Below are 11,036 nucleotides of genomic sequence, written 5' to 3' on the forward strand. Positions count from 1 at the left end.
TCGCTCGCTCCCCGGAGAGGCGCGGGGGGGATGCTGCACCTCCCTGGCTCTGCACGAGCCGCCGTCCACCCTCCCCAGAGGCGGCGGCAGCAGAGGAGGACAGCGGAGGTGCGGTTGTGCCTCTCTTCACGGGCGCCCATGGAGGTGATCCCAAGGTGCCTAATGAGCACTTCTCTTGCAATTTCATGGACTCTAAAGAAGCTTGACGTTCAAAGGATGGGACTGTGAATTCTAATGAAAATCAGGCCTTCCTACCATGAAGCAAATCCAGCATTAAAAATCACTAAGCACCAGCTTAGCCAAGTTAAACTCAACTTGGCTTTGAGTTTAGTTGTCAGAACACCTTTATTTCCATCCCAACAGAAAGAGCATCTATAGGAGTTGGGCAGACTCCCTGTAGCATTACAAGGGCAGCATTCGATACAAAGCTGTATTTTTTCATTACTTATTAGCTTCAGAAACTTCAGAGACTGAAGCCTGATATCTTAACCTGAAGCTAGAAATATTTGTTATGTTGCCAAGTTTCAAATTACTACAACAAAAAGGAGGAATCCTAATGGTGAAACACCCAAATGGCTGACAAAACACAGTTAACATGCAGCGTAGAGCAGGCTACCTGAGATTCGATGTCTTTCACATTTAATCCTAATTTTCCAACATGCTGGTTGACAAATTGCAAGAATACCTAAATAAAACAGAAGGGGAGGAGAGGGTGGAAGAAAAGATAACTTTCTTCAGTGAAGCCATGAATTATGTTTTAACTTACAAATTTTGATGTCTATTAAAAAAGTAAATTACCTTTTTTACAGCATCCAGTTTATCTGGAGCACGGCTAAATAATTCATCAAAGGCATCATCTTCTGTATCAAAACAACATTAATTGGCATTATTTGGCATAACTGTCAGATCAGAGGTTTAAAGTGGCTCCAGAAGGAGAAAGGTGTTCACACCTTATAAGCCAAGGAGGAAAAGAGTTGAAGGGAGATGGGGAAAAATCCTGCTTTTGTATTTATCAAAGGACAGGGCAATAGGCTTCCCTTCAGCCTGACTACATCAGAGAAAACAATTTACTTCATTCAGCTCTGTAATTTTCGCCTGCAGAGGTTCTCAAGATTTGTGCTGCCACCAGTCTGAGCAATGGCTAAGTTTTGCATCTCTACAGTTTATCTCTTTTCAGCTATGTTTTTTTAACCCTGAACCTCTGGGATAAAATACTGTAAGCAGAAAAGAAGAGCTATACATTTTACTGCTCTCCCCCAACAGAAACATCAGTTACACCAAATTTGCAGAAAAACAGCCCCCTTCCTTCAAAAAACCACAAACTAGACATTGGGTTTGGAGACACTGCCCTTCCTCTGAAAATTCATGGACCTCAAAAATGACCGGTGCTGCCATCCTGTTTAAAGGCAGGCACTGAGCCGGTGCCAGCAGTGCTGCGCCAGAGAACTAGCACAAGTTTAAAGATTTTCAAGGAAATGAGATTCATCGAAGTCCTCATGAACGCCCACCCTCACCTCCATTTTCTGCCCAGCTTTAGCGAGAGCAGGATACATCTCCTCGTGGTAACCTGGCCACAAGACTGCTCTGCTTCAAGCGTGAACAAAGCCTTTGAAACACCCTTAAAAATCAAGGGCACTCTGGCAGCATAACTAAATGAGGAACCAGTTTCTACGGTGCAGGAAAGCAAAGGCAGCTTTGATTAAGGAGGATTCCTCCCAAAAGCCAGCGACAGAGAAGCCTCCGCTGCGAAAGGGTTTCCTCGGGTTTCTCCGTTCTGGTAGGGGGTTGCTGCAGGAGCAATGTCAGGGAATAGGTGAATCCATCAGACAAATCACTGAGCAACAGTCTAAAACCTGCAACAGTCTCGCAAACTAGAGAGCCCTCTTCTGGAGCTACGCTTCGGGATATCTCTCTTTGTTAAGCAAGCTGTGTTAAAAATAGACAGAGGCAGCATTTTGAAGAGTGAATTGCCGATTTCTCTTTCCAACAGAATCAGCCCACTGGAAGAAACACCTAATTACAGGGTTTTTTTCACAATTTCAGCCCACACTAGAGGCCACTCAGTGGAATAAGTCATAAATATGTATTAAATGATATAGTTTGCACCTCTGCAAAGGATGAAAACACTAACATAAAGGGCACAGCAGAGAATTGAAACGGTTGCCTTGATTCACTGGGGTGCAACGTGCTCCTTTGCAGCAAGGAAGAGCAGCTCACGCTGAAGCCTGAGCAGTACCCAGGCCTTCTGCAGGCTCTGTGCACATGGACATTTTTCACCTCAAGTGTTTCACAGCCCTCAAAAGCCCTAAGGGTGAAGTCTCCGGGAACATTGATTTTACTGAGCTGCCACCAGTAGCATTTCAAAATCTCATTTGTAAACTGCAGAAAGGAAACTACATTGAAACTGGTAGCAAGAAGACCAATTCTCAAGTCTTTATGCTTATAAATAGTTCCAACAGTGAATGAGGTCAAGGCATAAATCCAAGACATACCTTGTCCCCCAGCCAGATCTCCTCTGTTGGGTTATCAACCCACTGTATCATTTCTTGTCTCATCTCCCATCTGTTGCCTGTAGCCCACGGGCAAAGTGACCACCCAATTTCCAAACTATGTTGTGTTGATATGAACACACATTAACAGAAGACAGGGGAAATCCATGAATCTCCATTAATTCTAGTGGGAGCATACTGATTTTATCACGAGGTAAAAATGGATCAGAACGTGGTGTATAACAGCACATAATAGCGAAACACTGAACTTGGCAATGCCAGTACTTACTTGATTGCGCTTCTAAATTCTCTCTAAAAGTGCAATAAAAAAAAAAAAGAATTAGAAAGAGCATTCAGCAAAACTAATCTTATTCATAAGCAAAGCTTATCTGGGCCATCAGCTGTCTTGTAAAGCAGGAGATACAGTACAAAGTGCCATTAACTTTATGTCAGAGTAACTTTCCAACAGACATTTTTAAGTACACTGTATATCTGTATAGGCTCTTGGAAGTATATGAGATTTTAACTGGCCCACAGACCAATGAACATTTATTTTACAAGCACAATCCATAATACCCTCTTCCAATAAGCTGCTCATGATATTAGAATTTGAAGATGTTCTAGCATATAAAAGATGATAGTAGGAAAATCTGTTTCTAGTGCTTGGGATGATGTCTATATTTTCTCAGTTTATAAATGGTATCCTACTGCTTAACTCCTTCAATAATGACAGCACCTCACAAATTCAGCTAGCTCAAACTGAAGAACTGCCTCCTTTCTCTTTATTTAATGACACAAGAGCAATAAATTAACAGTAGATTTAAACCACTATGGCTTTACAAAATTTCCAGTTTAGTCTGGGACAGGTAAATTTACAGTACTGGATTTTTATTATTATATTTGTTATTATATTTCATGGCAATGACAAACACTAAGCCTCAGAAATAGTCATACACATTATTTTAGAGAAGTTTATATAAAGAATAAAGCAGAAGGGTATTATACCATAATATCCAATCTGGAGAAGGGGGAAAAAAAAGGAAAAAAAAAAGGAAAGAAGTCAGAGACACAGTTCACATGCATATGCATGCCTGGGTTTACGCTTTTTATCATCATCATGATCCCAGCTATTTTTTCTAAGGGGGAAAACACCCACAATATTTTCTTTCTGACTGACAGTGTAAAAACCAGATATATCCCCTCTTACTTGTTTTCTGTGATATATTCCACCCCACTTGCTGTCTTTAATCCTCTGGAGGTGTTCTGTTAAAAAGACAATAAGTATTTTTGGTAAAAAAATAACCTGAAAGCATTAATGAGGCTTTCATGAACTGTTTGCTGCCTTAAATGATTACCAGAGGGCATTTATTCAAGAAGTCCAGTACAATTAGTACAGGCCCTTTGAGAAGTTGCTGCTCCCTTCTGCTCTCTTCACTCTTCAACCAGAAATTATCTACTTCCTCATCAGAGGAAGCCAAAGGAGAAGCACATGGTCCCTCAGCTGGTGAAGTTCAGAGGCTGGCATGTTTGCCTGCAGACTTGATGAATGCATCAAGCTGCTTTGGGCAGGCAGCGATTTCCTTGCGCACCTCACTTGCATTAAGGACTCTTCAGTTTTACAGCACTGGAGGTGGTCACCTCCGCCTCATAATAACCTCATGGCATGCCCTGCCACCCATCGATGAATCCTCCCTGCAGAGGACTTAGGTTTGGTAGGTTGCTTAGATTTAGTCTCCACATAGCACCAAAAAGCACTGCTTCAACCCAACTGACAGTCTGAAGAGACAGGAGAGGATGGGCATGCCTGCTGCTTTATTCAGGCACCTGGCAAACATCTCTTATCTCAGAGAAGTCTTTGATGTTTGCCGCTCTCGCATTTTATGCAGTGAAAACACCCTCGGTTTACATACTGAGTCAACTCCTTCGGGCCGACTCATGGCTGAAGAGGAGCACACCCAGCCCCACCGGGCAAAGGCAGGTCCTTCCTGCAGGCGTGCGTTGCAGAAAGGCCAGGCCTTCTCTGCTCCCCTTTGGGCTTCCTCAACATCTCCCCCTTCCTGCTCTCGGCCCCTCTTCTGAGCCTGTGCCTTCACGGGCTTTCCTCACTTTTGGCCTTATGACTGCCGTTCCCATTGGGGCATTAATTTCTCCTACGGGGAATCAGCTCACTACCACAACCCCATTATCTCCCCTGCCGCTCCTCTCTCTCAGGGTTAACAGCCCTTTCCGACGCTGCCGTTTCACAGATAATCCCTCTCATTCTGCGCAGCTGAGGCACTCGCAGCCCCATAAGGCACTAGACGGAGGGTTGCTTCACTCGGAGTCTGGGTTGTCACTGGTGAGACCCACACGACAGAAGCATCTGGCTGTGGGCAGCAATGCGCAATTTGGACTCCCATTAGATACCAGAGGGACCACTCCTCTGCTGAAGTGCTCGGCTGGGACAGGGCCACAACGGCTACCTTTGCGGGACCAAGCCCCAGAAGAAGTTGTCCCTCCAGGACAGTTTTAAACCTCCTAAAGTGACATACGTAGCTCAAGGGCATGCTTCGTTTCAGTTCCAGTTATGATCCTTCAAAGAGGGAAGAGCGCTAGGTCATGTCATACAGACTGTGTGCTGGGCTCCCAACACCACTGAATTGCAACCCCTCTGTTAAAACTGTAACACAGTGGTGCTAATTTTTGCAGTTATATCCCAAATTGTTGGATATTTGATGTTCTCCTGAAGTCCCAGAGTTGACTTTAAGAAACAAGATAGAGGAAGAAAGCATGCGGACCTCAGCTTGTAGAGAAAAATACCAAGATGTGACCCCAATGGAGGGGGAGCAAAAACTCCCTTTCCCTAAAGAAATAAATCCTCAGCATTAAACCAGTGTCACGATTTACAAGCGCAGGCTTCTATTTAAAAGCATTTAGAGATAGTAACAGCAGAATTTCTTCTTTTTCTTCTTTACAGAGATCAACAGCTGTTTTCAGTTTGGACTATTCCTGTTTTTTGATCAAGGAGAAAAAACAGCATAGTGTTTCTACCCTTTTAAAGATACAGCACCTGAACTGAGTCCAGCAAACTCAGAAATTAAAAGGCACGGTTCACACAAAATAGAAGTATCTCATTCACAGCTGCACACACATTTCTCCCTAATTCTAACCAAACTAAGTCTTGTGAAAGGTCTCTAGGATCTACTGTAAGAAATATTAAAACTATAATTACCTCAATGGTGATTGTTTCCACTTGAACATTTGGAGGCATGGCCAGGTTGGGTTGGAAGTGCTTTGCTATTGCAACCAGAAGATGCAGTGTGCTCAGTAAGTCCTTTGTCAAGATAGCTATTTTGTGTAAAGAAAAAAAACAATGTTTAGTGTGCAAAACAGGTAAATCTCACTCTAATATCCTAAATTCTCCCTGTGCAGAGGATCCCAAAGTCATGGAGGACCATAACACAGGTGGGACATCAGATTGGGGTTTATATAATATGACAATCCAGCAATACCACACCTTAAAAGTCCTTTTTGTGAGATGTACACACAAATGCTGAGGGCTGCTAAGTGGTCCACAAGCCACACACTTAGAGGATGCAGCTTGCATGACCCAGTCAGGGTCAGATATTCCTGTCTCACTTATGATTCAACTAGTAACTGAAAAAAGGTTGTTTAATTACTGTTCTGGCACCCCTTTGCCTCACAGTAGCCTTACAGTAGAGGAAGCCCCGTGATGGATAATTTTCTCCACTTTCACTTCTGCACCTACATTCCACACTCCATTTCAGCTGACTTTCTTCCAGTTGCAAACGCTTAGCCACAGCTTCCAGAATCACAGAGAGTTTCTGACGCTGTTTTTTTTCTGTTAATGCGATCTTGTCAACATCCAGCTTGAGAGATCCTAGGTTTTCTTTGACAGAGAGTCCATATGAAGGAGAAGGATGTATTTTAACACCACCGCAGGAAAAAAATAAAAATAAATCAGAAACATAAAATGACAGCAAAGCACACAAAGTCTTGTTTTAAATGTTTGATACCACTTAACAGCTTCCACAGACCCACATCTCACAGCTGTATGCCTTGTTAAACTCTTGCACTCCCTGAAAGCCTCAGTAAAATCAGTGAAGCTCTGCAAAAGGGAGAGGACTCAAGTCATTCCTTGCAGCATCATCCCCCAACCCTAGCACTCCATGTTCCTCCTTTTCCACTGGAAGCTACAGGAATCCAACGAGCGAATCTTTCCTGTAGACAGTGCACAAAGGTGATATCAACTCACATATATAGAAGAAATCCCAGCTCATTACTCAGGCAAGTAAACTATGAAAATAAGCCAATCCTATTCACGCTGCTGTCCTCAGCCTTGGTGAAAAGGAGATACGATTCGAAAGACATCCCCCAAAGAGAATGAAAGGGGAAAGAAAAATGAAGTAGGGACAGGAGAGATGGAGAAATAGACCAACAGGCTGTTCCAAGAGGTCACATCTTTATACAAGCACCTCGTAGTGTAGAAAGCCTCTCAGATTTTCATCAGTTCCAGTTCCAGTCCAATGCTTTAGGCCTAGAACTTTTTCGTTTGGTTTTTTTGGTTTGTTTTTTTTTTTTTTAAAGTGGGAAAACATATAAATTATAGTGCTGATTGCCTCCAATGTTTCTGGTAGCATCACAAGTCACCTTTGTGCTCCTGGCTTATGAAGCCCTCCCTCCCTTCAGAGGCACTGTAATTTCACACTTCAAAGTTAACCTTTTTATTATATTAACTAGCAGCTAAAAAGACTTTCTTAGAAGAAAAATAATTATATAAAAACAATAGCGGATCATCAGGCATTTGTTCAGAATTGCAGTTATCACAGATGGTTCACAGTGCCCTGCTTTCTGCGTTAGTGAGAAGTGAGACTCCAGCAGATCACTGCTACTGTGATTTGTGAGGTTTATTCTTTGACCTGGAAGTTCCTCCATGGTGTGTTTGGGAGCTAAACTCAAAGCAGCAGCTTACCCAAAAGATGATGAAGTACCAGCCCATCATACAGATCTTCTTCCAGACTTTTAACTACTATGTGTTCCTCTTTCAGAGTTGTGTTAATCCAGTCAATCAATAACTGCGGAGGAAAACAAAGCAGCTGGCAATTATATTCTTGTTGTTTAGACAGTATAGCACTCAGTGCTATATTATGTTTCACCTTTCTCTTTAGTCCCTTATCTCACATCTTGGTTTGCTTTCAACCTCCACTTCCTTTGTGCTTTTTGGTTGTTTTTTTAAAGGGAAGTTAGTTCTGTATCAGTTAGTTCAGTATCAGTTAGTATCAGTTTGTTCTCTCTAATAACACAGGGCTCATTGGCCAATTTGGGGTAAATTTGCAAGTGAGACAGACGTCTCACAAGTCATATTCCTATGAATTTTGTAGAAATAGTTATACAGGTGGAGAGACAGACCCTATTCCCACTTCCATCAGGGAAAAATCTTCAGAGTACACTTCCTAAGCCCTGCCTTTATTAGACATCAGAGAATTCACACACACATTCAACCATCGGACAAAAGTTTATAAGAAAAGAGGCTTCACTCATTCTGTTGGCTGTTTCTTGTAGTCATCCATGTTACTAGCACTCCTCCCTTTCCTCTCCTATTTTTGTTGTCTTTTTCTTTCTGCAACTTTACACTAATCTGTCTCCAAATACCATTTTTGGGGTGGAAAAAAGCATTTTGTTTATTTTGCTTTCCTATGTGGCAGTCCTTTCATCGCCCTTTCCAATATCCTTCCTGCCTTTGCAAGGGGACACTGACCAGGAAGCCAAGGGCTGGCTACAACTGGAAAGGAACCACATTCCCAGTTGCATCCCTTGGGCCCTGCAACCCCTTCCTTGAGCACTGAGCTCCTACAGGGGAGACCAAAGGAGTTCTGCAGCGTTTCCCTAAGCATGTGTTTTATCCACATATGTTAATAAAAAGGGAAGACAACCTGCTCAAGCAGAACTGAAGAGCAGTAGCCCCAGCTGGCTGTTAATGAGAACCTCTCGAAAGAGGGATGGGTATTGCTCGTATTGCTATTATTGCTACAAGTGAGTGTCTGGAAGTTGCTGTGTGGATAATATCCTTCTCACTCACTGTAAACAGAGGAGAAAATTCATAGCAGATCCCTGTATGTTAGCCAACATTAACAAAAATGTGAAAAGCAGTTTGAAAAAAAAATAATAATCTCTGAGATGCTTGAAACCGCACACAAAACAAAAATGCCTGGCTCCGGCACTTGCCTGAATTGAGAGGCTGTCATAGTGTTTGTAATATACTTACTTCCTCAGCTAAGAATTAACAATAATTTTCTAGAGCAGAAAGCTGTGCTCCTCAACTAATGCTTGCAGGTTAAGACCTGGCAATGCTTTAGATGTGCAAGAGAGAAAGTGGTACCCCAAACGTAACGGTACAACCAGATGGAGGTCAGAAAAGCATAAAGTACTGCTGAGTACAGATCTGTGAGATCCCTCATTTGCTGTCTTGGCTCCAAACAGCCACCTCCACAGCCTGCACCTCACACAACTCTGCTTTCAGTCCAGTTGTGGGGGCCCCACTCAGCTGCAGAGCAGAGTGTTGTGTCTAAAAATGAATAAATAGGGAAAGGAGAAAAGGAATACTTAAAGAAGTTTGCTCCTGGCTTCCAAATGTAACCATCTTCTATTTTACATGCAGTTCGATATTTATAGTAACTACAGTGAGCCATTTCACATCCCCTAGTTCCCCAAAGCCACCTCAAAATGAAAACGCAGTGGAAAAGTCTTTCTCCCAAGCAAGTTTCTTTGTGTCCCTTATTCTTCCCTTGAAGATACCTCCCTGTCCCCCTCCTCACCCCAATCTCTTCTTCTCTAGAGGAGCCATAAACTCGTTTGGTCAAGAAGGCAATCAGTGGCACCGACAGGCACCCAGAGAATTGCCTCCCTTGGGACCCAGTTTCCACCTCCTCATCATCCAAAGAAAAGAAATTAGGCAGTGAAGAACATTGTTTCAGGAGTCTTTGACGGGAAATGGATTAAGCACTGAAGCTCACAGAAATCTTCATAAACTGAGGAAAGCTCTTCATTTTTGGCAGTCTGGAAAGAACAAATTCGGTGTCTCTGTAGACAGCATAATTGCATTTTGCAGCACCACCTTTCAGATTTTCTCTTTTGTATAAAAACATTATTAAAGCCTGACACAAAAATTAAATCTTTCTGATCAAATGTGCACAAAGGTTTAAGAAAACGTAATATAGAAACACTCATATTTATGGATTTATGAATGCCATATAATACGCACATCAGCACATAGCCTAAGCTGGTTTTCATAATATTTATAACAATTTTAGTATCTCTGGAATGCAAGAAGTGCTGGTCTCAAAAGAGACATGCCACTTTTCTTCCAGGAAATTCCAGTATGCTAGCCTTCCCCTGGGCTGCGCCATTAGAGAAACACGGTGATTGAATGCACAGGGGAGATTTTCAAAATTACTTGGAAATAAAGTACTTTCCCGTGAAATAGGATTCATCCTTCACAGTTACCTCAAGCAGACAATGTACCATGCAACAACTTGAAAGTTTTTCTCCTGACTTCCAGTGGTGACTTGCATACCCTTCATCCCTTCTCCCTCTGCTCTATGGTATACTCGGCAGGCTGCATCGCAGCAGAGCCAGCTGCCACTGATGGCTGGCAGACAGGACGTAGAAGACAAGACAGAAGACTTGCAAATCAGCACAGCAATCCTAGAACTGGTTATCATGGGATCAGGACAGCAAACCTGCATGTATCCGAACACCTCTTTTTAGCCACAGCAAATGCTGATGTGGGTTTGCTTTCAGTCATGGTCAGCTGTTCCAGATGGGATTCTCTTTGCTATTACAAATGAAGTAGCAACTGGGTACTTCTGATGTGCCTCATCCACACGTCCCAAGTTAGGAGAGGTATCATACAAGAATAAACTCAGTTTTTAAATTGACGCTCCACTTTACAGGCAGCAGTGACCGCTTTTAGGTGAGGCAGGCATTTGAAGCTTGGCCTTGTACAGCCCCAGCCACTCTGGCACTGTGCTTAAGCAAAAGCTTTCATTTACTTCTGTGGAGCCCAAGTGCCAAAAGCAGAGCTCATCCCCATCTGTAGAGAGTGGGGGACTGGGACCAAAGAGCTGGGTAATTTACAGGGCTGGGCATTAACACAACCGGTTGAAACAACTTGAGGTGAGGGTTAAACAATATAGTAAAAGAAATGGTACCAGTTTTAATTCTTCCAATTTGGGATTGTTGCTTGAGGTCGGTTTTATGAATTTCTTCTTCTCACCTATGAAAGGAAGCAAACAAGATCCATTACAATTATCAGATATGACTAATGCAAGTTTGCTGTAAAATCTGCTATTAGTTTAATATTACCCAATATCACTAATAGTCTGTCCTGGTTTTGGCAGGGATAGAGTTAATTTCCTTCCTAGTAGCTGGTACAGTGCTGTGTTTTGGATTTAGGATGAGAATAATGTTGATAACACACAGATGTTTTAGTTGTTGCTAGGTAGTGCTTGCACTAGTCAAGGACTTGTCAGCTTCCCATGCTCTACC

The 11,036-nt window shown here is 42.6% G+C and overlaps 1 protein-coding gene across 1 annotated transcript in view; it reads right to left on the reverse strand.

Annotated features, from left to right (window-relative positions):
* Window positions 1-11,036, reverse strand: part of PARVG (parvin, gamma) — a 25,453-nt gene that overhangs the window by 8,300 nt on the left and 6,117 nt on the right. Inside the window, exons 3-10 of the mRNA XM_009332794.1 lie at window positions 10,700-10,764; window positions 7,462-7,564; window positions 6,238-6,378; window positions 5,701-5,816; window positions 3,697-3,752; window positions 2,779-2,801; window positions 799-860; window positions 617-685 (exon numbers count right to left, since the gene is read on the reverse strand). Coding sequence (XP_009331069.1) covers window positions 617-685; window positions 799-860; window positions 2,779-2,801; window positions 3,697-3,752; window positions 5,701-5,816; window positions 6,238-6,378; window positions 7,462-7,564; window positions 10,700-10,764 — 635 coding nt within the window. The remainder of the gene's footprint in view (window positions 1-616; window positions 686-798; window positions 861-2,778; window positions 2,802-3,696; window positions 3,753-5,700; window positions 5,817-6,237; window positions 6,379-7,461; window positions 7,565-10,699; window positions 10,765-11,036) is intronic.

This window comes from Pygoscelis adeliae, unplaced genomic scaffold (assembly GCF_000699105.1).
Source record: "Pygoscelis adeliae isolate BGI_AS28 unplaced genomic scaffold, ASM69910v1 Scaffold38, whole genome shotgun sequence".
Taxonomy (NCBI): domain Eukaryota; kingdom Metazoa; phylum Chordata; class Aves; order Sphenisciformes; family Spheniscidae; genus Pygoscelis; species Pygoscelis adeliae.